The sequence below is a fragment of the Cetorhinus maximus genome, chromosome 12, assembly GCF_964194155.1.
Source record: "Cetorhinus maximus chromosome 12, sCetMax3.hap1.1, whole genome shotgun sequence".
NCBI classification, from domain to species: domain Eukaryota; kingdom Metazoa; phylum Chordata; class Chondrichthyes; order Lamniformes; family Cetorhinidae; genus Cetorhinus; species Cetorhinus maximus.
Window position 1 is genome coordinate 12,479,223 of NC_135890.1, and position 24,823 is coordinate 12,504,045.

Sequence of the window (24,823 nt, forward strand, 5' to 3'; positions counted from 1 at the left end):
TTTGGGAGTTAATAATGATCCGCAGTTTTTGTCTTCCTGGGCTGCTATGGTCTCGCGTTGATCCAGTGAAACGTGTGGGGCGACAGTCGGTTAAGTAGACATTGTTCCATTTTACTTGCGACGCTAAGGTATACCGTGTGTACTGAGCTTAACAACGTTTGGGAGATTCAGCTTCTTCTGATGAATGAAGGCTGAGAGAGGGCTTCAAGCAGGGGGCCCTTTGACAAACCCCCCCCCCGCCCCCCCCCCGCCCCGCCACCACCACCATCAACCTCGGGGGCATGGGAGGGGGTGGGTGGGGGGGAGGAGAAGAGTATATATGGGGTGGCAGGACCGTGTAGAAACTGGGTTTTTCCAGCAATTTCTGTTTTTTGTTTCAGATTTCCAGCATCCGTAGTGTTTTGCTTTTATCTGGCGTAGAAACTGGCTCTGGGAGGCTTCTTAGTCAAACAAAACGAACCTTATTTACACGAGAGCTTCCGTGGCTGCTGGTATCCAGCCAGCCCCTCATACAGACATTTTTCTTGCTAGGAAACCCCTCCCTAGAATTTATTCCACCCCACCCGCCATACTAGCCGCACATTGGTTGAACAAATCACGTGACCCCCCCTGCTCAGTTGAACTGACCTTAAAGTGACAGTCATCACAGACGGCATGGGGATGAGATGGGAGGAGAGGAATGAAAGGAATGGGATGAGGATTTTAAAAAGTACTGTTGCAATAAAAATAGTAACTTCGCCGCACAGGTTCTGCAGGTCACTGCTGGTTTTCAGAAGTATATATAAGGTTTTTTTTTGAAGCAAAATTTAAGTTTAATTTTATTTAAACACTAGGACTGTTCTTTAATTTCTAAATTGACACTGTTATTGTTACTCTGTCAAACACCAGGTGGTCGGACGAGTCGAGGTGTTTGTAGCAATTTCCAGATTTTTAAAGACTTTTCAGGGAATTTGGAGCAACCAACTTGGAAAACCTTAGCACGATTAATAAAAATGTAGAAGAGTGTACTTTCAAAACCTGAAATGCCTTTGTGACTGTGTCCGATTTGGTTGTTGAGGGGTAATGAGCCTTTTTCAGGATTCAACCTGCTATTTTACGGCTGCACCGGATGGTAATATTGCCTCTCTGTTTTCTTTTTCAGAAATCTTTCACAAAGTGTCCCTCACCTCCAGCCAGTACACACAAGAAATACGTCCAATCTTGCAGGAGGCGTACTTAGACTCTTCATCGGGGAGTTACTTTCAGTACAACCAAGTGACCTTAGTGAACAATGTGAGCCTTCTGGAAAAGGTATTATTGTATTAAAAGCATACAAAGAACCCGACAAGACTTTGAGAGATTTTTTCTTCTCAATGCCGATGCCGTGTGCAATCGTCGGGGATTTTCTTTACTGCGTGCGGTCTGCTAACTTAGATCTGCTGATTGTTGCCCTGCTTTTATAGCTTGTCTGCTGCACATGAGAAATAGGAGCAGGAGCAGGCCATACGATCCCCTCGAGCATGCTGCACCCTTCGATAAGGTCATAGCTAATCTTCTAGCTCAACTCCACTTTACGTCCATGTTCAAATTTTTATTGACCTAAGCCTTGAACGTACTCAATAACTGGCCACCCTCAGCCCTCTGAAGTAGAGAATTGCAAAGATTCACAGTCCTCTGAGTGAAGAGATTTCTCCTCAGCCCAGTGTTAAATGGCTGACCCCTGATCCTGAGCCTATAACCCCCGAGTTCTAGACTCTCCAGACAGGGGGAACAGGCTCTTGGCCTGTTGTTTCCTGAATGATAACTATAAATTGTTTAACCTGGATATTAGTAATGGATTGCATTAAATATAGATGACATTTTGCAACCATTTTTTGGTGCGTTGTGATGTAGGATTTACACCCACAGGACCGGCTTTGCCAAGCACCTGGGACAAGTGGACCTGAAACCGGACCAATACCTGCTGATACAGATGTTTATGTCAAACTAAATTGAGGATGAATTAACCACAAGTTGAAACATGTCGCTGCGCATAACAGCGGCTTCCAAAATCCACAAAAGCAAAATAGTGCGGCCGCTCGAAATATGAAATTGAGAAAAACGAAAGAAATGCTGGAAATTCTCAGTTTGTCCGGCAGCATCTGTGGAGAGAGAGAGAAAGAGAGTTAATATTTCAGCTCGTGACCCCGGCATTAGAACTAGCAGGACTTCTGAGACGCAACAGTGTGTAAGCAAGGTGGGGAAAGGTAGGGTGGGGTGGTGTGGAGAAAAAGACAGGATGGGGCGGGAGGCAGGAGACACTAAATGGCGAAAGGGATGACGGTGCAAGTTAGAAGGAAATGGTAACGGGACAAGTAAAGAAACAAAAGATGAATCGAGAGGAAGTGTGAGTGGGGAAAATCAGAATCGCCACCAACAGCTGCCACCCAAAAGGTGGGGTCGAAGGTTATGATCAAAAGTTGCTTAATTGGTTGTCGAGGCCAGAAGGCTGTAAAGGGCCTAATCACGAGATGAGGTGCTGTTCCTTGAGTCTATGTTGAGCTTTATTGGATCAGTGCAGATGGAGGACAGAGAGGTCAGAGTGGGAGTGGAGTGGGGAATTAAAATAACAGGTGAGCTTGGGGTCAAGCATATTGCAAAGCAGTCACCCAATCTGCATGTGCTCTCCCAATGTAGAGTAGACCACATAGTGAGCAGTGAGTATTGAAGTACAAGTAAATCACCGTTCCACCTGGGTTTAGGAGAAAGGAATACCCGTCAGAAGTACTGGTGCAGAAGGTTGCATGATCAGATGTGAGGGGGCAGAGTCACCGGAAGAATGGATTAGCGTTCTTGCAGGAAGCCAGCGTCAGGAAGTATAGTCAAGGTAACTGTTTGAGTTTTGTTTTTAATATTCATTCTTGGGATCTGAATGTTGCTGGCTAGGCCGGCATTTATTGCCCATCCCTAATTGCCCTTGAGAAGATGGTGGTGAGCCGCCTCCTTGAACCGCTGCAGTCCACGTGGTGTAGGTACACCTACAGTGCTGTTAGGAAGGGAGCTCCAGGATTTTGACCTGGCGACAGTGAAGGAACGGTGATATATTTCCAAGTCAGGACGCTGTGTCACTTGAAGGGGAACTTGCAGATGGTGATTTTCCCATGCTGCCTGCTGCCCTTGTTCTTCTGTGATAAAGATTGTTGGCAGAATTGTCCGTGCCCAACTCCCCCCCCACCCCACCCCACCCCGGCGTTGGGCGGCGGCGTGAGTGGACAATATGACGAGAAGCCCAAAAATCAGTTTCATGATGTTGTGAAACCAGTTTTCGATTGTCCGCTCAGCCCGTCGATGGGGGGTCACGTTTCCCGCCATCGGGCGTCGGGAACCTCATTGTAATACATCTGCACATCATTAGAAGGCCAGCCCGCCGGACTCATCCCCCCACCCCCACACTGGATTGTCTGCCCACGTCGGCGTGATTGAACACCAACGTGTTTCACAACTGCACATAAGTGACGTGCACCTGGTGGGCTGCACTTTGCTTGGGACTTTGAGGTTTGTTTGCCTACCTTGCTTCGGGCAGCACTCGCACTCATCAGCGCCAATCTTCACAGGCAGCACCACATCACTTTTAGGAGGACTCATGGGCAGCTCTCTACCTATCAGACCAGCCATAAGATGGGAGTGGCTTTGTATGTCTGCAGGGCTGGGGCTTGCTTGGGGAAGGGGGAGATGTGGCCTCAGGCAAGGGAAGAGGTTGCAGGATGAGGGCAGTAATGGGGAAGTGTGGTATTCCAGGGTATGTGTGGGGGCACATGTTGGTATGTACAAGTGGCCTCAAGAGGGTGAGGGATGAGGAGGCAATCTCCAGAGCAGATGTGGCCAGATGGAGATGTGAGGGTATGTGTGTGACAATGGGTGGTGATGTCCCTTGAGCTGGCAGTGAGTGAGATGCCAGTGAATGTGTGATGGGCTTGAGTGTGTGAGTTTAGAGTGTTGAGATGATTGCCTTAACCTGGTGGCACGGATGAGATCATTCATCCTCTATCTGCTTTGGATGGCTCCAACCTCTTCTGTGCAGCATTGGCACTGACCACCACTGCCATCACCTACCAAGCCGGAGTGATAATGTTGTTGCCCCTTCTGCGGCCAGAGTGGGGGTGGAGGATGTTATGGCGGGTGTCCACATCGTCCAAAAGGAGCTTGAGGGACACATCACTAAATCTAGGGGCTGCAGTCATCTTGCCTTTCGGGGCCATGTCTTACTTGCAGCCGTCCTGGACTGGAAGTACTGAGAGGTGTGCGCATGGCTGCACTTTAAACGTGGTGCCCGGTGTGATGAAGCAGCGAGGTGACGGCGTGGCGGGTGAATCGGAGCCCACCCATCATGGAAACGGCGTGTCTCCCGGGAATGCATAAGTGAAGTGGTGGGTTTGGGACGATACAGCGTGAGAAGCCGCCATTGCAGCACGTTTTACCCACCCGCCACCACACGTAGTGCAACTCTGGGACGATTCCGCCCTGTGAGTTTAGAAGGTGCGGTTCAAGGAGCCTTGGTGAGTTGCTGCAGCGTATTTTGTAGATGGTACCCACAGCAGCCACTATGTGCTGGTGGTGGAGGGAGTGAATGTTTAAGACGGTGAATGGGGTGCCAGCCAAGTGGGCTGCATGGTCCTGGATGCTGTCGAACTTATTGAGTGTTGGAGCTGCACTCTGCCCCTGCTGGGATGAGTATTCTATCACACTCCTGACTTGTGCCTTGTAGATAGTGGACAGGCTTTGGGATCAGGAGTTGAGTTACATGACTTGGGCGTCAAATTAAATATTCTAACTTGCATGCCCAGGTTTAGACTCTGAGCGGCTCAGTAAGGATTCTTCGTTCTGGTTGGTTTAAAAAGGACACAAAGTCGTTTGTTCTGTTTACACAGATCCCAGGTCCACTGTAGAGGATGCTGGACTATAACTGCATCTCCAGCGTGAAAGCACGCGCACTTTGTATGGGCAGGTGTAGGTGTAACGAATGCTGTAGTTCTGTTTGTTCGCCACTGACTGCAAAATCTGAGCCAAGACCTTTATTAACACAAGGCAGAATTTAATGTTTTGTCAAATCCGAATTGATTATTTTTTTTTGTAATTTGGAAGAGCGTAACATTTTATTTATTAATTGCAGCTCAAAGGTTGTCGGCTGGATCTGGAGGGGAAAGGATATAGTAAGGAGGAACTTGCTGAGTCCTTCGCCTTCTTACTGTTTGAAACAGAAGACCAGGTAAAAATAAAAAACGCTGTTTGGGGAAAAATTAGAAATATCTTGAAGCTTTATTACATCAAAGGCACCTTTAAAATGCATTTCGGTGTACTTTTGGAAATATGGAGGGTAGGGAGGGAGGCGTATTGTAAAGCAAACCCGTAACTTATTATATAGCCAACTCCGTTAGCTTCATAAACCAGGACGACATATGGAGTATTTCTTAATTTCATCCAAATTTTAAGAGTGTTGCAGCTCTTTAACACATTTCTGCATATCTAATACAAATCATATTTTTATATAAGCAGACAAACATTAATTGGAATGACCTTAGAAAGAGGGGGTCCAGTCCAAGGGCTTAGAAGAAGAGGGTTATGTATCACAAGCAATGGGATAATGTTTGTATGGACCTAATTGCTATAATATGGTTTTTATTTTGGTTTTCTTTGTGTCGCTGCCTCTTAATTTTTGTTTTACCCTTGCAGGCAAGATCTGTCTGTCAAAATGGATTGAAGGTCGGGAACAGTAACATTACAACTCTAGGAGATCCACTGAAGGGTATTTTAGCGTATAATCATTCTGTATATAAAAAAAATAACATACACATGCATGCTGAGTGGATCTTGGTGCCTGTTCATTGCAGAAAGTGAATACTGCTTTTGCTGGCAGTAAGCCCAACCCTTCCTTTAGTTCATTTAAATAATGTGAACTGTTGAAAGATAAGCACGTTATTCAGAAACCATTTTAGGCATCTAATATATACTGCAAGTTCTTGCCTGCCCGTGGCCATTGGAGTTAGGATTTGCACAAGGTTTAATTAATTATTAAGCTTGTTCCTGCAACCTTACTGTTGCTGCTAAGCTTCATACTGCATTGCAAAGGTCTGTATCAACCTTAGCTAGGTATGCCATTCTGTAAGTAAATCATTGACTTTTCTACCGGAAGACAGTTTTACACACTGCTTTGTATCCTACATGCAATGGACTTGTTTGTTCAGAGTGCACCATTTTTGAGTGTGTAGAATGTTTAGCAACAGAGTTTCTCTGCTGGGTGATCCCAGGAAAATATCTCTGAACTTGCATTTGGCACTCTTTTTAGATTATCCCCATAAATATTGCAAAGTGTAAATATCCCAAGCTATAGAAAACATGTCTCTGTTCTTCCAGCTCCTCCTCCTCCTTCCTGTCCGTTGACCCTGTAGGAGACGGGTAACTCATTTCTACCTTCACTGACAGAGTCCGCTTTTTTCACTGGAAGCTCCTCCCTCTGAGACGAGCACAGAGAGACTTCCTTTGGGAAGGAGGATTCAAGGAAGCAAGAGCAAATTTAGCACATTTACCTAAACAATGTGCAGGGGAACAACGTAGTTAATTCAATTCCTGAACAAAACTGTCGAGTGGGGCAATTCTGCAACACCATGTTTTCAGCTGGGGATACAGAAGAGTATAGGTTGGTTAATTGGAGCTACGGTATTGCAGCCCTACCCCTGACTCGCAAGAGGGAGCATGGAACTACCACTATAGTGTCTGGTCAAATTTGTGTGTTATATTTCTATCCATGACTGGGCAGACCAGCCCCATACAGCCATCAGAGACCGAAAGGTCAGCTTCAGAATATCCTCATTTACCTACATGTGCTTGTGAACATATCTCCCTAAACAAGGTTGACCAAAGCTGCTGGTGCGCAGAGCTGCTGAGTGCAAGAGTCAGCGAAGGTGGGAGAATGGACAGGAAAGCAGCAAACCACACCAGCCATAAACAAGATGGTTGAAACTGTAGGGAGGCACGTTAGTTTTACAGCCCGTAACTTAGTTTATAGAGGAATACAAGTTTATTTTTTTAATTAACCTTTCATCTGAATCGCGGCTGTGCATTGACTACTGGACTCGGTGAATAAGTTGTCTTTCGGTTTCAGTTCTCCTGTATGCTGCGGCTGGATGGTTGGTTTAAAGTTACACAAAGGACTTGTGTGAGATTTAGATTGTTGATCAGTACACTATTTCGTTTCTGGTGGAAAAGTTATAGTTCAACACTCCTAAGGACTCTGTTGAAAGGAAACTAGGTATCTCAATCTTTTAATATTGCCGAGTTTTAAACAGTGTGCTCACTGAAGTGTAAACTTCACGTGGTGTTAGTTTTCGTTGAGATAATTGACTGATGTTGTGGAAGCTGTCCATCATGGCATAAAGTGCATTGTAGAATTATATTTGAGCTCTTGTGTATTACTTGTTTTGATTTTTACCTTAGGTTGGCATGGAATTTTCTGTAATCCAGATAATGGGGACGAATACCATAAGTTGGACTGTTGTGCTCCCTCATCCCTCAGTGACAAATGCATGCAATAATTTGCTGGGAGACTTATTGGGAATTGATTAGCGAGCTTAGGAGAAGTGGTACAACAAATAGTCAACTCTGGGACAGCAGCAGTAAGGCTGAGTCAAACACCTCTATTAAAACAATGGGAAAAAAGAATCAAGTACTTGTATATGGACATACATACCAAATTTGACAGGTGTGAAATGGCCAGCTAGCCTATCAAACACACTGCTCACACATGATGGCTGGAGTATCACAACTAGACATTTCCCCAACCTTCTAACTGCCTGGCAGGGACAGGGGAAAAACCCAGGGCCAATAAGAAGGAAAGAAATGTTCCAGGAAAATACCTCTCCGCTCACTCAGATGATTGAAACCAGTCCGAGAGATCGTGTGAACTAAGGGCTGGATTTTCTCTGCAGGCTTCTGAACACATCCCTCAGGCTCACATGGGGTCAGAAGCCTGCACTGTGTTTCCCAACAGTCACTTGATGTGATTTTCTCCGGAGCAGCCAGTTAATGGCCAGAGAGTGGCCTCGCCATCCAACCAGAGACGGTGAGTGGACTCTTGAAGCCGGAGGGCCAATCAGAGGCCTCCCAGCTTGAAGGCAGCAGCAGGATGCACTGGAAGGCGAGTGAGAGAGAGGCCACTTCAAAATGAAGATGCCCCCTCTCCCAACTTAAAAATGGCCTTTGCAGCACGGCCACCACAGTGGGGCAGGGTCAGGGGTAGTGGGGATTCCTTCTACAGGGTGACCTACATCTGCTGCTGCACAGAGGCAGGCAGGGAGGACCTCCTAAGCCTTTCTTGGAGCGCCAGGTTCCACCTTTCTTCTGGGAAAATGGCCCAGGGCGGAGTGGAGCTGGAGTACTTCCACATGGCTGATGGTGCGAGCTTTAGTGCCCCGCCCTCCTCCATTCCCGATCACCCCTGGGGCTCAACACCCAGCTCCACCTATTGGCTATAAAGACACCGTCTATATGATGTGATCTCTGCCCCAGTCAGCTCCTCCTTGTTGGTAATGTAGGGAGTCAGCACCGCCACTCCAACTGGCAGTGTATTCCAGAGGCTCTTGGTTTTCTGGGAAAACGAGGACCTTCTGACATGCTGTCTATTCCTATCCTGGTGTAGCTTAAGCTCCTGTCCCCTCGGCCTCTGTATTATAAAAGTTACTATTGTAAGGAGCACATTTCAAGGCCTTAGGAACTAAGCTATTGGCTTTTGTAAGTTTTGGATGTTTCCATATTCAACATATTCAAGTAACTTCACCTTTTCTTCTCATCTGACAGGAGTATATCTTTGTAAGTACTCAGACTTCCTTCATCCTACACCGTGGTACCATGGGAAGTGCGGCTATATTCTCATTTTTAAAATAATTAAGGTAAGGTAAAGGAAAGCATTGTGATTGTATTCTACCCAGTAAATGCTCATGCTGATCGAGAAGTGTTATCGCTTTGAAGTTCCCCAGCCTGATCGAATTAAAACATTTGTTCTTTCCTTTCTTCCACTCGCTCCTTCCCATCGAACAAAATAAAACTGGTTTTGGATATTTCTGTTGCTGCTGCTACGGGTGGCGATGGAAGAACATCTTATAACGCCGCATTGCTCTGGTTGTGCTCTGAGTTTCATTATTTGACCCATCAGATATCATGCACAGAGCTGGAAATTTCAGAAAGTTATAACTTCTGTTTCATCTCTTGGCCTAACAGGATGTGCTTCATTCCTGGATTAAGGTCCACCAGCTGCCTTTCATTCCTTAAACTTTTCCTCCGAGGAAGTTGTGTTTATATGTAACAGACGCTTCTTTGATGGCTGCACACTTCTCGATGAACAGCAGATCAAGATTCCCCAAGTTAGGGTAGTCTCTGCAATCACAGCTGTAACCATGGAGCCGTTTTTCTTTTCACTCTTCTGTGATAATTCGCCGTAATCCACACAAGATCCATCGGAGTTGGATCCTCATTTCCTCAGATGCTCTTCAATTTATAAAAAAAAAATTTTCTTTTCCCTGCTTGCAGCTGAACATCTCAGTATTACCGAGTCACTCCTGTGTTTACATCACGCTTGCTACCGTATTCAAACATGTCATATTTCACAGCTGCTGTATGAATTAGTGCAGGTTAATTTAAGGAACACTGCCATCTGTTGAACGCAACTAGTCAGAAGAGAGGGCTGAAAGATGTGGTTGTAACATTAGCCAGACCATATATGAATCCTATGAATTTTTTTGATGTAAGTGACACTGCAGTTCAGCCTTTGGGCTGTGAGCATATTTCTTGAATAAAATACCATTGTTAAAATACCATTATCCTGGTGTTTGCTTGCTTGGCTGGAGCCTGGAGTGAAACTTGACAGCACTCGCTCGATGATTTTACCTCTGCTTATTCACAGTTAATGCACAATAAATAAACGCATGATTGTGCGCTCTGTAGGCTTTGTTAAGATTTGTGTTTAATCGCGTTAAAAATGACCTTTTATTTTTCTTTTCCACATGTTCCCGTTTTGTTTATTTAACAGGGTAGAGTGAAGTCTGTGATTGAAAATTACACAGCAGATTTGACTGGACCATCCGCTAGTTACAACTGCCATGTTTCTGCCAACAGTAATACAGTCTCTTCCATAACCAGCCATTTTCAAGCCTTTGAACTGACGCAGGTGAAGTCACTTTTTTTGCATTTATCTGCTATGTTTGCTTTGAGGGACATTCCTCCCTCTCAAAACTCACTTCTCGCTTGCTGCATAGTTTAATCTCTTGGGAAAAAAAAAAAATCAACGTTTTATCCCTGGAAATTAATCTGATTCAGCCCGATGTGTTTTAGTTTTGCAAACTTGTGAATAATATTTAAGTTTAGTCCCCGCTACTGGATGTAGCTATTTGTATTCTGTTAGTGACCAGCTTTATTTCCCTTTGTTCCAGTATTACTTATATGAGTTTGGACAGTGTGATGTTCTCCAGTGCCCTAGACAGATTTATCCTTACGCTGTTGTAGCATTTCAGTACTGTGACAACAAGTGCATGATGTCAAAGTCAGCAGAGATTGAGATGTAAGTTCTCTTTTCTGTCCTCTTTGGAGTAATGACATTTCTGTTTGAGGATGCACATACTAATGACTGTTTAAAAACCATGTGATGGTACCTAAATATTTCTTCTCACTTTTCTTCTTCCAGTCTTGTTCCAGAAATTCAAGGTAAATTACTATTCCTTTAAACTCAGCTTTAATGTTTTAGCGTAATATCTAAAAGTAAAATGTTTTATTCTGTGGTTGTCGCACATTTTTGAATTTAATTCCAATAAATCTGATCCAGTGGCTCAAAAGTGACTGTAAGCATCGTGAAATGGATTTTTTAACGGAGTTTTAAAAAATTCGTCCATGGGATGTGGGCAAGGCCAGCATTTAATTGCCCTTGTTCAGAGTGTATTTAAGAGTCAACTACATTGTTATCACATGTAGGCCAGATTTCCTTCCCTAAAGGAAGGTTTTTTTTTATGACGATCAGTTAATGGTTTTGTGTCATCATCAGACTTTTAATTCCAGGTTTTTAATCAAATTCAAATTTCACCACCTGCTGTGGTGGGATTTGAACCTGGGACCCCTGGTCTTCAGGATACTAGTCCATAGTGCTGTGCCGCCATCTCTCCCAGTAATAGCCCAGTGTTGTTGTAATGCATTTTTGTTTCGATGACTCTGTTACAAATCAAGACATGAGGACAGAGTGAGATCAACTGCTCACTTTCTCTGTTCCTCTTAATTTGGAATTGCTTAGTTCAAGCAGATTAAAGGGACCAGGAGGAGGGGAGCAAACTGGGTTTGAAAACTGGTCCGAAGGGAGGAAACAGTGTGGGAGTTAAGGGGAGTTTCCCAGAGAGAGTGGGTTCTGTTTTGGAACTGCATCCCTTCAGTGTACGTCAATTATTTAGAGATTTAGCTGAAGGGAGTGAGACTCAAATTTGTAGAGAATACTAAAGTAAGAGATGCAGTAATTCTGAGGAACAAAGGAAGCAGTGAGAGGGGGATATTGATAGAATGGGTGGAAATGGCAAAAGAGGCAGATTGAATTTAATGCCACTAGGTGTGAGGTGGCAGCTTTTTGGTTTATGTAAAGAAAAGGTAATTATGATTCATTGAATGGGGGAAGGCTGGGTGAGGTGGGAGAGGTGAGGGATTTGGGAATTCAGCTTCAAAAGTGAAAAGACCATTTTTATTTCAAGAAAAAAGAACTAGCGAAATACTGAGTTAAGTGGAATGAAATACGAGCGTCAGTGTAATAGCAACTGTTCAAAAACAAAGATCACATTTGGAGTTTGTTTGCAGTTTTGGGCTCCAGGCCATGGGGCAGACGTTGAGAGGATGCAGGACAGATCCACCAGGATGAGATAAGAGCAAAATACCGCAGATGCGGGAAATCTGAAATAGGAACAGAAAGTGCTGGAAACGCTCGGCAGGTCAGGCAGCAGCTGTGGAGAGAGAAGCAGAGTTAAACTTTCAGGTCAATGATCTTTCATCAGAACTGGAAAGTCTTTAGAGATGGAACAGTTTTTAAGCAAGGCAGGGAAAGGGGCAGAGCGGAGGAAATAATGACAAGAAAAGGTCTGTGATAGGGTTGAAGGCAGGAGACATTAAACGAGATGATGGCGCAAGGCAGAAAGAGATGGTAGTGGGACAAGTAAAGAAATAAAAGAGGCATTGTAAAGAATGAAAAACAGAATTATCACCAACGGTTGCGATCCAAAAGATCGGGATCAAAAGTTTTTGAACTCACTGTTGAGTCTGGAAGTCTGTAAAGTGCCTACTCAAAAGGGGAGGGGCTATTCCTTGAGCTTATGTTGAGCTTCATTGGCACAGTGCAGCAGGCCAAGGACAGAGAGTGGGAGTGGAGCAGAGAATTAAAATGACAGGTGACTGGAAACAAGGGTTCACACCTGCGGACTGAGCAAAGCTCCCCTACTAAGCGGTCACCCAATCTACATTTAATCTCCCCAGTGCAGAGGAGACTGTATTGTCAGCCTATATGCAGTACACTAACTTGAAAGAAAGACACATAATTCGCAGTTTCACCTGGAAGTAATGTTTGGGTAATTAGATGGTGAGAAGGGAGGAGGTAATAGGGGAGGTGTTGTATCCCTTGCATTTGCATGGCAAAGGGGAAGGGGTTATGGGGGTGACTGAGGAGTGAAGCAGTGTCGCAGAGGGAAGGGTCTGTGCAGAAGGCTGAAAGGGGAGGGGAATGTGGATTTGGTGGTGGCACCATGCTGGGGGTGGTGGAAATGGCAGAGGATGATTCGTTGAATGAGGTGGTGAGTGAAGTGGAAGGTGAAAACAAGAGGAACCCTATTGTGTTCTGGGAGGTGGGGGAGAAGAATGGGTGAGAGCAATAGTGTGGGAAATGGAGTGGACACAATTGAGGGCCCTGTTGGAGGAAATCCTCTGTTGAGGAAAAAGGAATACAGATGGAAAATACTGGCCTGGAAGGTTGCATTGTCTGAACAGATGAGACAGAGAAACTGGGAGAATGGAATAGAGTCCTGAAAAGAATGGGTGTGAGGACTACATTTCATTCCCCTCCCCTTTCAACCTTCCGAAGGGACTGTTCCCTCTGTGACACCCTGGTCCACCCCTCAATCTCCTCAACCCCTCTACCTTCCCGTGGCACCTTCCCATGGCAAGTGCAGGAAATGTTACACCTGCCCTTTTACCTCCTCCCTTCTTACTGTCCAAGGCTCCAAACAGTTCTTCCGTATGGAACAGTGATTTCCTCGTACCTCTTTCAACTGAGCGTACTGGATTCACTACTCACGATGTGGTCTCCTCGACATTGGGGAGATCAAACCCAGATTGTGACCCCAAGCTTCCAGTCACCTGTCATTTTAATTCTCTGCTGCACTTACACTTTGACCTCTCTCTGTTCTTGACCTTTTGTGCTGTTCCAGTGAAGCTCAACATAAGGTTAAGCCTTACTGCCTTCCACACTCAACATTGAGTTCAACAATTTCAGGTTAAACCCCTGCCCCATACCTTTGATGACAGCTGTTGGTGGTAATTCTGCAATTTCCATTTACACCTCCTCTCGACACACTTTTTGTACCTATAGAAACATAGAAAACAGGAGCAGGACTAGGCCGTTCAATATGATCATGGCTGATCCGCTATCTTAACGCCATACCCCTCGATGCCTTTAGAGTCTAGAAATCTATCTATTTCCTTCTTAAATATATTCAGTGACTTGGCCTCCACAGTCCTCTGTGCTAGAGAATTCCACAGGTTCACCAGCCTCTGAGTGAAGAAGTTTCTCCTCATCTCAGTCCTGAATGGCCTACCTTGTATCCTGAGACTGTGACCCTTTGTTCTAGACCGCCCCAGTCAGAGGAAACATCATCCCTGCATCCAGTTTGTCTGGCCCTGTCAGAATTTTATATGTTTCGATGAGATCCCCTCTCATACTGCTAAACTCCAGTGAATGCAGGCCTAGTCGGCCCAATCTCTCCTCATACGACAATCCTGCCATCCCAGGAATCAGTCTGGTGAACCTTCGCTGCACTCCCTCTATGGCAAGTACGATGACACAGCTGATGGTAAAGGCTGAGTTGTTCAAATCCCAGAGGGAAACTTGAAACAACTGTCATAATCCAATTTGTATGTTTCGAGATGCAAGCTTTGAATTCAGTAGTAATAAGTTTCAAGAGTTTCAAGAGCTCTTTTATAAAACAAAATTAAACATATATTAATACGAGAAAGATTATAAACACGTACACATGTCTACAAAATTGCTACTATAATAACTACAAAAATCCCCTAATTGATCTGATTCTCAATTACAACCCCAGTAAGGCAACTGTAAACCCCGTAGATTTAACAGACCTCTGGCAAAGCACACCCTGGACAGGCACATTCAAAATGAGTTTCGTTCAGCTCTGGGTCCTTGCGGACAGACTTGAGGCTTACAGGCTGGAGGCTTCTCACCCTCGTTGGATCTTAAAATGTCTCTCCCTTACACACCATCTCTTTTCTCCTTTATACATATCTTTCTCTTTGAATGTAAATTTTCCATGGTATCACTAGGCTTTTATCTTTATCTCTAACAATTTTATTAGTAAGCTGAAAAAAATGAACACATTTCTTGGTGTCTTCTAGCTAGGTGTAAGATTTCACCCGCAGCCTTGAATGGTTTCTTTTAACAAATGCAAATTTACACTTTTCCTTCTACCCTCCTTACATTTATCTAATTAACATCTCAAAACTCCAAACATCAAAGCTACCAGACTGGCTGACTTTAATCCAATTGAAACACACACAAAGACACAGACCCCACTAGAACTCTATTTTAAAATAATTTCCAACAACATTATTATACCTTCTTGACACAAGTATATCCTTTCTTAGGTAAGGAGACCAAAACTGCACACAATACTCCTGGTTTGGTCTCACCAAGGTCCTGTACAGCTGCTGTAAGTTTACTTGACCCATTTCCATTTCATTGTGCCTTTCACAATCATCGCTTTCGTCATTCAACCTCCCCTGCCTTCCACTCCATCATATACTTTCCTATTTGCTTTTTTCTCCGCCCCCCGCCACCCACCCTTGCTCTACCTCTGTTTAAAAACTGCTCCATCTTCAATCACTTACAATTCTGACGCAGGGTCACTGACTTGAAGCATTAACTTTATTTCACTTTACACAGATGCTGCTGGACAATTTTCAGTGTTGAGGGACCCAGAATGAAAGGGCTTAAATGCAAGAGTAATTATTTTTCCTCAAGATTTAATGAAAAGAGATTTAGGACAGAATAGGGGGAATAAGGCATTGTCCATTTAAGACGGAGATGAGGAGGGATGTCTTCTCTGTGGGTTGTGAATCTTTGGAATCCTCTATCCCAGAGAGCTGTGGAGGCTGAGTCATTGACTATATTCAAGGTTGAGATAGACAGATTCTTGAACTATAGGGGAGTCATGACTTATGGGGGGGCAGGCAGGAAAGTGGAGTTGGGACCATGATCACATCAGCCATGATCTTATTGTGTGGCGGAACAGGCTCGAGGGGCTGAATGGCCTACTCCTGCACCGATTTCTCACGTTCTTACATGGAAACATTTTCTGTAGAGGGTTGTGGAATGTGGTACTGGTGTTGATGATCGAATCAAAGATCCTGTCTGCTTTGAAGAATAGGCTAGACAGGTGGTTGAAGGTAAAAGGGGGATGAAGACTCATGGAACAGGGTGTGATAATGGAGTTAGGATACTGCTTGTGCAGGGCATGAGCCCCAGCGCAGACTAGTTGAACCAAACAGGCAGTTTCCAAGTTGTACTTTGAATGTATTCCAATAATTTGTTTTATATTAAATAGAATTTTAGGCACTAAGTTCCTACTCTGCTGCATTGCATAATTTTAATTATTTCACTTCTTAAAATTTTGAAACTAAAATCAGATTTGGATTATTAGGACTAGACTGTACATTCCTTTTTTGTGCTTTTGTTTCCTTGTGGCTGACTGAACTGTTATAGGGGTGTGATGTATAAGCTGGTGACCTGTGTTTGTGAAGCTCCGTTTTCAGGCATTTCCATTGGTTTTAACCTCAACTTTTTAAATTAAGCAGCCGACTACTATCCTTGGAAAGGACAGCTTATCAACAAAGGCAAAGTGATCAGTGTTGCTCTGAAGTCAAATGGCAGTCCATTGATGCCAGTCGTTTTGTAAGTCTGTGCTTTTGTTCCTTCAAAGATCTCTACCTAAACTACTCCGCCGCCTCCTCCTCTAACACAATCCTTAAAAATGTGCCTCTTGTTGCCTGACCTTATGTCTAGGTGGACTGGTGGCAAATTTTGTTTGATGCCACTCCTGTGAAGCGTTTTGGGATGTTTTTAACCCCGTTAAAGGTGCGCATAAATGCAAGTCGTTGTTGTTGGTATTTGCCTATCTAATATCAATGAGTGCATGGTTCAAGGATATGGAGCAAGAACAGGTTTACTTTTAGTTGGAAAGTTTCTGTCAGGATCTGCATTGGATGGGTTACCCAGCTGTAATTGTTTAACACTAAACCCCTTTGGCCATGAGCAGCAGGCAAGCTGATCTCGGGGTGAGTGCAGGGCCATGATGCAAGGACTCGCCAGGAAATACGTTGATGATGTACTGCTGCTTATTGGACACCTCCAGAACCAGTCCTTTTTTTTTCTGTCCCTTGAAGGAAATGCCCTTCCTGTAATGTATCTTCCCCGTTCCCCACTCTTTTTATTGGCTCTTGGGATGTGAGCATCGCTAACAAGACCAGCACTTATTGCCCATCTTTAATTGCCCTGGAGAAGGTGGTGGTGAACAGCCGGCCTGAACCGCTGCAGCCCCTGAGTTGTAGTTGCTTTTTATTCTGTCACCGTTTGATACGACAGGGTGGCTTGCTAGGCCATTTCAGAGGTCAGTGCTGTGGATCTGGAGTCACGTGTAGGCCAGACAGCAGATTTCCTTCCCTGAAGGACATTAGTGAACCAGATGGGTTTTTACATAAATAAACCTGGAATAAAATGCTAGTCTCATATAGTTAGTTGAATTTTAATTTGCCAGCTGCTATGGTGGGGAGTGAGCGCACATTTCCAAAGCATTAGCTTGGGTCTCTGAATTACTAGTCTGGTAACACTACCACTGTTCTGTGGTACTATCACCATGCTAGACGCGATAGATTTCAAACAGATCTAGCAAATCAAAATCAGGCATCCATGAGGTGCTGTGGGCCATCAGCAGCAGCAGTATTGGACACAATCACAATCTGTAACCTCATGGCCCGGCATATCCCCCACTCTACCATTACCATCAAGCTGGAGGGGATCAGCCCTGGTTCAATGAAGAGAGCAGGAGGGCATGCCAGGAGCAGCACCAGGCATGCCTAAAAATGAGGTGTCAACCTGGTGAAGCTATAACCCTAGACTACTTGCGTGCCAAACATTGGAAGCAGCAAGTGATAGATAGAGCTAAGTGATCCCACAACCAGTGGATTAGATTTAAGTGCTGCAGTCCTACCACATCCAGTCATGAATGGTGAAGGACAATTAAACAACTCACTGGAGGAGGAGGCTCCACAAATATCCCCATCCTCAATGATGGGGGAGCCCAGAAAATCAGTGCAGAAGACAAGGCTGAAGTATTTGCAACTATCTTATGCCAGAAGTGCTGGGTGGATGATCCATCTCTGCCTCATCCTAAGATCCCCAGCATCATAGATGCTGGCCTTCAGCCGATTCGATTCACTCCATGTGATATCAAGAAATAGCTGAAGATTCTGAATTCCGGAAAGGCTACGCGCCCTGACAACATCCCAGCAAGAGTACTGAAGACTTGTGCTCCAAAACTAGCCACACCCCCAACTAAGCTGTTCCAATGCAGCTACAACACCGGCATCTACCCAGCTATGTGGAAAATTGCCCAGGTATGTCCTGTACACAAAAAGCAGGACAAATCCAACCCGGTCAATTATCACCCCATTAGTCCACTCTCGATCATCAGTAAAGTAATGGAAGGGGGTCATCAACAGTGCTATCAAGCAGCACTTATTCAGCAAAAACCTGCGCACTGATGCTCAATTTGGGTTCCGGCAGGGCCACTCAGCTCCTGACCTCATTACAGCCTTGGCCCAGACATGGACAAAAAACTGAACTCAAGAGGTGAGGTGAGAGTGACTGGCTTTGACATCAAGGCAGCATTTGACCGAGTGTTGCATCAAGGAGCCCTAGCAAAACTGGAGTCAATGGGAATCAAGGGGAAAACTCTTCACTGGTTGGAGTCATACCTAGCACATAGGAAGATGGCTGAGGTTACTGGAGGTTAATCATCTTAGTCCTGGGACATCGCTGCAGGAGTTCTTCAGGATAGTGTCCTTGGCCCAACCATCTTCAGCTGCTTCATCAATGACCTTTCCTCCATTGTAAGGTCAGAAGTGGAGTTGTTCACTGATGATTGTACAATGTTCAGCACCATTTGTGACTCCTCAGGTACTGAAGCAGCCCAGGGACAATATTCAGGCTTGGGCTAATAAGTGGCAAGTAATGATTGTGCCACACAAGTGCCAGGCAATAACCATCTCCAATGAGAGGCATTCTATCCATCTCCCCTTGTCATTCAATGGCATTACCATTGCAGAATACCCCACTATCAACATCCTTGGGTTTACCCTTGACCAGAAGCTGAACTGTACTAGCTATATAAATACTGTGACTACAAGAGCAGGTCAGATGCTGGAAATTCTACGGAGAGTAACTCACCTCCTGACTCCCTAAAGCCTACCCACCATCTACAAGGTACAAGTCAAGAGTGTGATGGAATACTCTTCACTTGCCTGAACGAGTGCAGCTCCAGCAACACTCTAGAAGCTTGACACCCTCCAGGACAAAGCAGCCCAATTGATTGGCACCCCATCCACCACCTTAAACATTCACTCCCTCCGCCACCGACGCACAGTAGCAGCAGTGTGTACCATCTACAGGCACTCACCAAGGCTCCTTAGACAGCACCTTCCAAACCTGCGACCTCTACCACGTAGGACAAGGGTAGCAGATGCATGGGAACACCACTGCCTGCAAGTTCCCCTCCAAGCCACGCACCATCCTGACTTGGAACTATTTCGCCGTTCCTGCACTGTCGCTCTGTCAAAACCCTGGAACTCCTTCCCGAACGGACTGTGGACATTCCTGCAACACATTGGACTGCAGTGCTTAAGAAGGCAGCTCACCATCACCTTCGCAAGGGCAATTAAAGGTGGGCGATGAATGCTGGCCTACCCTGTGACACCCATACCTGTGATAGAATAAATTTTTCAAAATGCTCCTGTCCCCCTGGTATTTTCTTGGTCTTTGCAAGAAGCTGCAGCAGTGTGAAGCTCCCAGGTGAAATTTCACTGCCATTGCGTTTGTTTCTCAAACAGAGTTTGGCCGGGTGCTCTGAGCAACTCGCTAGTTGCGGAGGACAGGAAGTCGGCCAGGTCCTGTGCTGAGCTGGCCAACAGTCCAGACCCATTGAATATTGTGCAGTGCCGTAAAGATGTTTTAATGGCAGTTCAGCATTAGTTTGTGCAGCGTGGCTCTGGTAACCATGCGCCAACTCCCTGGTGAACGTGACGGTCCAGGAAACTGTTTCATCAGTAGGACACCCGGAGAAGGTTCTACAGGTGTGACAGTCGTGACTGCTTCCAGTGAATCCCTCAAACACCCAAACTCGGGGGCTCAATTGGGATTGTTTTGTCTGCTCTTGCTTAGATCATTAATCAGATTGATCCTGAGCCCGGCAAAGGTCGGCTGGAAAGAGAGGTAACAGCTCTGGTGATACCTCATGGGAGTGACTGTGTGGTCGTGTCACTCTAGACTCCTCTGGTGCCAGCACGGGGAGGGGGAGTTGGAGCTCCTGTACTGGGTACTGTAGGCATTGAACATGCAAAGCGCTGCACAGACATCAATATCACTGAGACAAATACTATCTCAGTCCATGAGGGCTCTTTATGTCTGGTCCCAGCCATCAACCTCACAATCTCCAGACACTGAGCTGCATGTTGGAGGAGCAGGAAGTAGGGTTCATGTGTAAGAAGAGTCACAATTATAATAGGATAACAATAATAATGATGAAGAGATAATTGGTGCTTTTTTATTGATAATTGGAAATCTTTGACATATTGGTGTGCTTATGGATGGTTTTTATATACGCCTTTTGATTTCCTTTTTGCAAAAGGAGGTGCATATCTAACATAGGGTTGACTGTCCAGTACAGTACTGAGGGAGTTACTGCACTGTTGGAGGTGCCATCTTTTGGATGAGATGATAAAATGAGACCCCTCCTACCTGCTTGATTGGATATAAAAGATCCCATGGCACTATTTTGAAGAAGAGCAGGGGCGTTATCTCTTGTGTCCTGGTAAATATCTATCCCTCAATCAACATCACTAAAACGGATTATCTGGTCATTAGCACATAGCTGTTTGTGGGAGCTTGCTGTGTGCAAATTGTCTGCTGTGTTCCTTACAGAATAACAGTGACTACAGTTCAAAAAGCACTTAATTGGCTGTAAAGCACTTTGAGATGCCCAGTGGTCATGAAAAGCACCATATAAATGCAAGTCTTTTTTTATTTCTGTATTTAATTGATTGCAATCTGGCCGTGTTACTGAGCAGGCTGTAATGACTCCACATTGCTGAGAGGTGGCGCCCAATTCACCCCAGCAAAATGAATGACAAGGACAGCATCATTGGTACCTTTTTAAATACCCAATAAAAGGGATGGAAAAGAGGGAAGTAAAGAACTTGTTTTAAACATCTTGATGGAGAATTCTTTTTCCCGGACTTGGAAAAGACCGCCTTCAGTCTCTCTGGACAAAGCTGAAGAGCAGATTGGCTGCAAGGCCAGTCTTTAGGGGTCAGTCATCACTGTCAGTCCCACTGCTAAGGCATCATCCAGTTCCTTAAGCCTTGGCCTCGCATTGAGTATCTGACCAGGATACCCCCACCCTGCCGTCCCCCACGAGACCCCTCCCAGCCTGGGGCCTGTGAACCCCCAGTCCAAATCATAAAATATTGCAAGGCTGAGTATTGTAGAGATATAAACATCACAAAAGGTTGTGCAATTTGTGAATAGCTGGCAACACACAGAAGATGAGTACAGATTGCACTATTTTACAAATAAAATGTTGATCGTGCATTGTTTCTGTCAAATATTAACACTTTTCATCTACTGTATGTTTTCATTCAGACCAGTAAAGCTTGAAATTGAATATGTTATGAGCATTGGTGAGCTGAAAGGCAAATTGCCGCAGGCAGTTTTTCAAAGAGAATATTACAAACGTAAAGAAGGTAATTAAATTTGATTGGCCCCACGCATTAAAGCCACATGAAGATGTTTGACTGAAAAATTGACCCATTGTTTCCACTTGGTTTCAGTTTGTTTGGAAGGTTTATACTGCAGCTGGTATGAGCTGGTGGAGTGCAAGGAGAGAGGAGAGAGCCCTCAGCTGGTTCCTTTGGTGGATGAAATGAAGAAAAGGAACCTGGTAAGAGTTGGAATGCGCTTGTCTTTGCTCTGAGCTAAAGGTATTTGGCGGCTATCAGCTTTGAATAAATGATACAAAAGCAGAAAATTGCTGGAAAAACTCAGCAGGTCTAACGGCAGCTGTGGAGAGAAAGACAGAGTTAACGTTTCTTCAGAGCTGAAGAAGAGTCAGACGGACTTGAAATGTTAACTCTGTCTTTCTCTCCACAAATGCTGAATCTGTTGTTTGTCCGCTCGAAGCACATCAGGGACCATGCGTTATCAGTGGAACTGCAGACTCCAGCTGAACAACTTTGGGTCCAAATCACTGGAGGTTGATAGAAACAAGCACAACAGGTTTTTGCAATGTTGTATTCCCATTTCAAAATGGCATGGGGCAAAGGCTGGCTACATGTAAAAACAAACAAAAAAAGCTACTTTCTCCGATGAGTTTGTGGAGAAAAACCAGTGCATTGCCCTATTACAAACCTGAGTCACCTATACGATTTATTGTTAAAATCTTGGCGCCTGTCTGTTTCTTCTTCTCAAACTGCCGAGCGGGGGCATTTTTATGTTAAAAGTGCTATCTAAATACAAGTACTCGTTCATCTCGAATAACTTCTCAGCCTCCATTTCCACGTTCATGTGCTTACACACTTAGAATTTCAGTGGGTGTGCGTGTGTTTTTTTTCCAGGCAATTGTCAAGTGCCTGCATGATCAGGGACTACTCATACTGTTCAGCGCTTCTGATTCTTGTTTCACCGGTGGTGAGTGTATGCACAATGACCAAGTTGAACGTTTGAATAACTGAATTGGAGAAATCCTTCCCTGACAGTAATGGGCATCTTGTTCCATGTTATGCAGGAAGCAGCCAGACTACCCACAATGTGTTACAAGCTGTGTTCATTTTCAAAGCAGCCAGAATTTCTCACCTCAAAGGTACTGACTCTTTTATACTCTTGCTCCTTATAATCCAGGTAAACTCCCCTCTTTAAGAGCATCGAACATCGTCCGATGTTTCCATGACCCTTGAGCATGATGTTAAAAATGGTTGTAAAACCCGTTGTCTTTTTTGGTCTTTTATTCATCTTGGGTGGGTCCTTTTAGGGCAGAGGTTTCTACATTTATTATGCCCCTCCCTCATCCCCCACCAAAAAGGGCTCACAAAGTTGGCATATGTTTGGTTAAACTGACAAAAATTCAGCTGATAGTTTTTGTCAATGTCATTTCGTGTTGAAGAAGACCTTTCGCTCTTTTCCTCCACTTATCTGCTGCCGCTCTCCTGCACACATCGAGTCCTGGTGCGGTGTAGTTTGGCAGGTACCATTCATCACCACCTGAGCCTTGTGCAAGTGATGACTTCTTCACCTGTAAAACTTAGGGAATGAGTATTGGTTAGAACTTTGAACTGTAGGGAGATACCACAGCTCACGTGACCAATGTTGCCCTCGTTTCTTTTTTCAAAAAAATGTATTCATTCACGGGGCGTGGGTGTTGCTGGCAAGGCCGGCATTTATTGCACGTCCCTAATTGCCCTTGAGAAGTTTATACCCACACTTTTTTTTTTACAATAGTGGTTTATTGGTTAGCGATCAGGAGTAGGAAGCCCTGACTGATTTTTGTTTTTCCCTTCACTCCTGGGTGACGAGACCAATCGTAGGGATCGTTCTTAGCAGTGTTGCTGTGATTGGCACAGAGCTGTGTTCTACCCATGTGCCTTGTGCATGTGCTGCCTTCACCAACTGAGCCATCAGGAGACCGTCTCGTGGAGTGCTCTAAATATCACCATATTCCAGCTGGCTCACGTGTAGGGGACGGTATCTAGACTCGTAGCATTTTGGGAGGGGAAAGAAGTGTAGACATATAAACTTAAGCAGTTAGATAATTGGAATGTTAATGTATCCTTTTCAGTTTATGAACCATTTGAACACCTCATAGTAATGGGTTCCTGAAAAAAGACGCAGAATTTATTAAACATTGAGATGTCAATGTTGTGTTTTCTGTATTTTTGTGTGATGTTGCTTTTCTTTGCCAATGCAGAAATGAATCCGGTGGTCCGCACACTTTGCCAGAATAGGATAACTCCGCTTCTTCCTGGCATTGGCTACGCTGTGATGAAAGGTCTGAAATCCACTGACGCTCAGGCGACGCCGCGGAACAAATTGGTCGAAGATCACGTCGCTGAATATTTCAAAATGACTCCAGAGGAGCAGTCCATGAGTTCCAAAGGTGTCACCACGGACAATGGCCCTCCAACTGCCACCGGTGCTGCACCAAACAAAGGATTGCCACCTATTCCTGGAGATTACCAGAGGACAAGAATCTCCCAACTTTCTCCTTACTTTGCTGACCCTGCAAGCTACACGCTTCCCATATCAACAGTCCTGAAACTTCAGGGGAACCCTCTCAACTTGTGCCAAGACTCCGGGGCCAAGCCTGAGGACTTGTGCCATCCCCCTGCTACCGAACCAAAGCCCCCTAAGGCCGCGTTCCCGCGGAACAAAAGGATTCCAAGATCCAGGAAGGCCCAAGGAAAAGGTGCTGGGCCCGTGGCGAGCACATCTCCTTGCTGTGGAACGATGAGTAGATCTCCAGCACGGAGCCAAACGGATGGAGAGCCAGGCGAGACTGTGGGAAGAGCTAACCCAATCAGCAAACCAGTTGCCTGTAAGGCAGTCGGCAGAGGCGCCATCAAAGTGAAAAGGAAGGCAGCTAAACCTTTGCCCGCCAGCGCATCGAACACACTGGGTGCCAAAACGGAGACGGCGGGAGCCCTCGGGAGCTCCGCTTGTGCGGCCGACAGTAGTGATGTCCCCAGCAGCGAGGCAGCCAGTGCCGCTTTGGTGAGCCTGAGATATTCCACAAGGTCACAGTCTGCTCGCAATATTAAAAGGACCCTGGGGCAGTCAGGTAAAGGCTCCCCCGCGGAACCGCCCGCCCCGCCGGGAGTGACCAAGAAGAACCCGAAAGCCGCCGGAGTGCCCTCTCCAGCCAATTCGAAACAAGCCCCGGCAGCAAGGAAAGCAGTCGGCACCTGCAGGGGCACAGCGAAGACTGGGCCGGGAAAGCTGTCCAGACGATATACTGAAACTGGTAAGGGGAATTTCCGATTGCTGCCCTCCTGCCAACCCTGGCCATGAGGGCCACTGGAAATCCTGGGACAGCATTGTACTCTGGTTACAGTTTTAAGTAAGCCACCTCCTTGTACTAACAATTAATTTGGATCAATGCTTTTAAATAAGCTTCAGAGATGTATGGAGCTGCGGAAGAAGAGTAATTGTTTCCTTTTAAAGCAAGGAACAGTTATCGATAAATATGCA

The 24,823-nt window shown here is 45.2% G+C and overlaps 1 protein-coding gene across 1 annotated transcript in view; it reads left to right on the forward strand.

Moving 5' to 3' along the window:
• Positions 1–24,823, forward strand: part of LOC144687221 (uncharacterized) — an 82,593-nt gene that overhangs the window by 12,738 nt on the left and 45,032 nt on the right. The window contains exons 2-14 of the mRNA XM_078553028.1: positions 1,142–1,290; positions 5,129–5,224; positions 5,689–5,761; positions 8,809–8,900; positions 10,037–10,174; positions 10,437–10,564; positions 10,688–10,707; positions 16,108–16,204; positions 21,227–21,327; positions 21,415–21,524; positions 22,198–22,270; positions 22,368–22,442; positions 23,544–24,596. Coding sequence (XP_078409154.1) covers positions 1,142–1,290; positions 5,129–5,224; positions 5,689–5,761; positions 8,809–8,900; positions 10,037–10,174; positions 10,437–10,564; positions 10,688–10,707; positions 16,108–16,204; positions 21,227–21,327; positions 21,415–21,524; positions 22,198–22,270; positions 22,368–22,442; positions 23,544–24,596 — 2,205 coding nt within the window. The remainder of the gene's footprint in view (positions 1–1,141; positions 1,291–5,128; positions 5,225–5,688; positions 5,762–8,808; positions 8,901–10,036; positions 10,175–10,436; positions 10,565–10,687; positions 10,708–16,107; positions 16,205–21,226; positions 21,328–21,414; positions 21,525–22,197; positions 22,271–22,367; positions 22,443–23,543; positions 24,597–24,823) is intronic.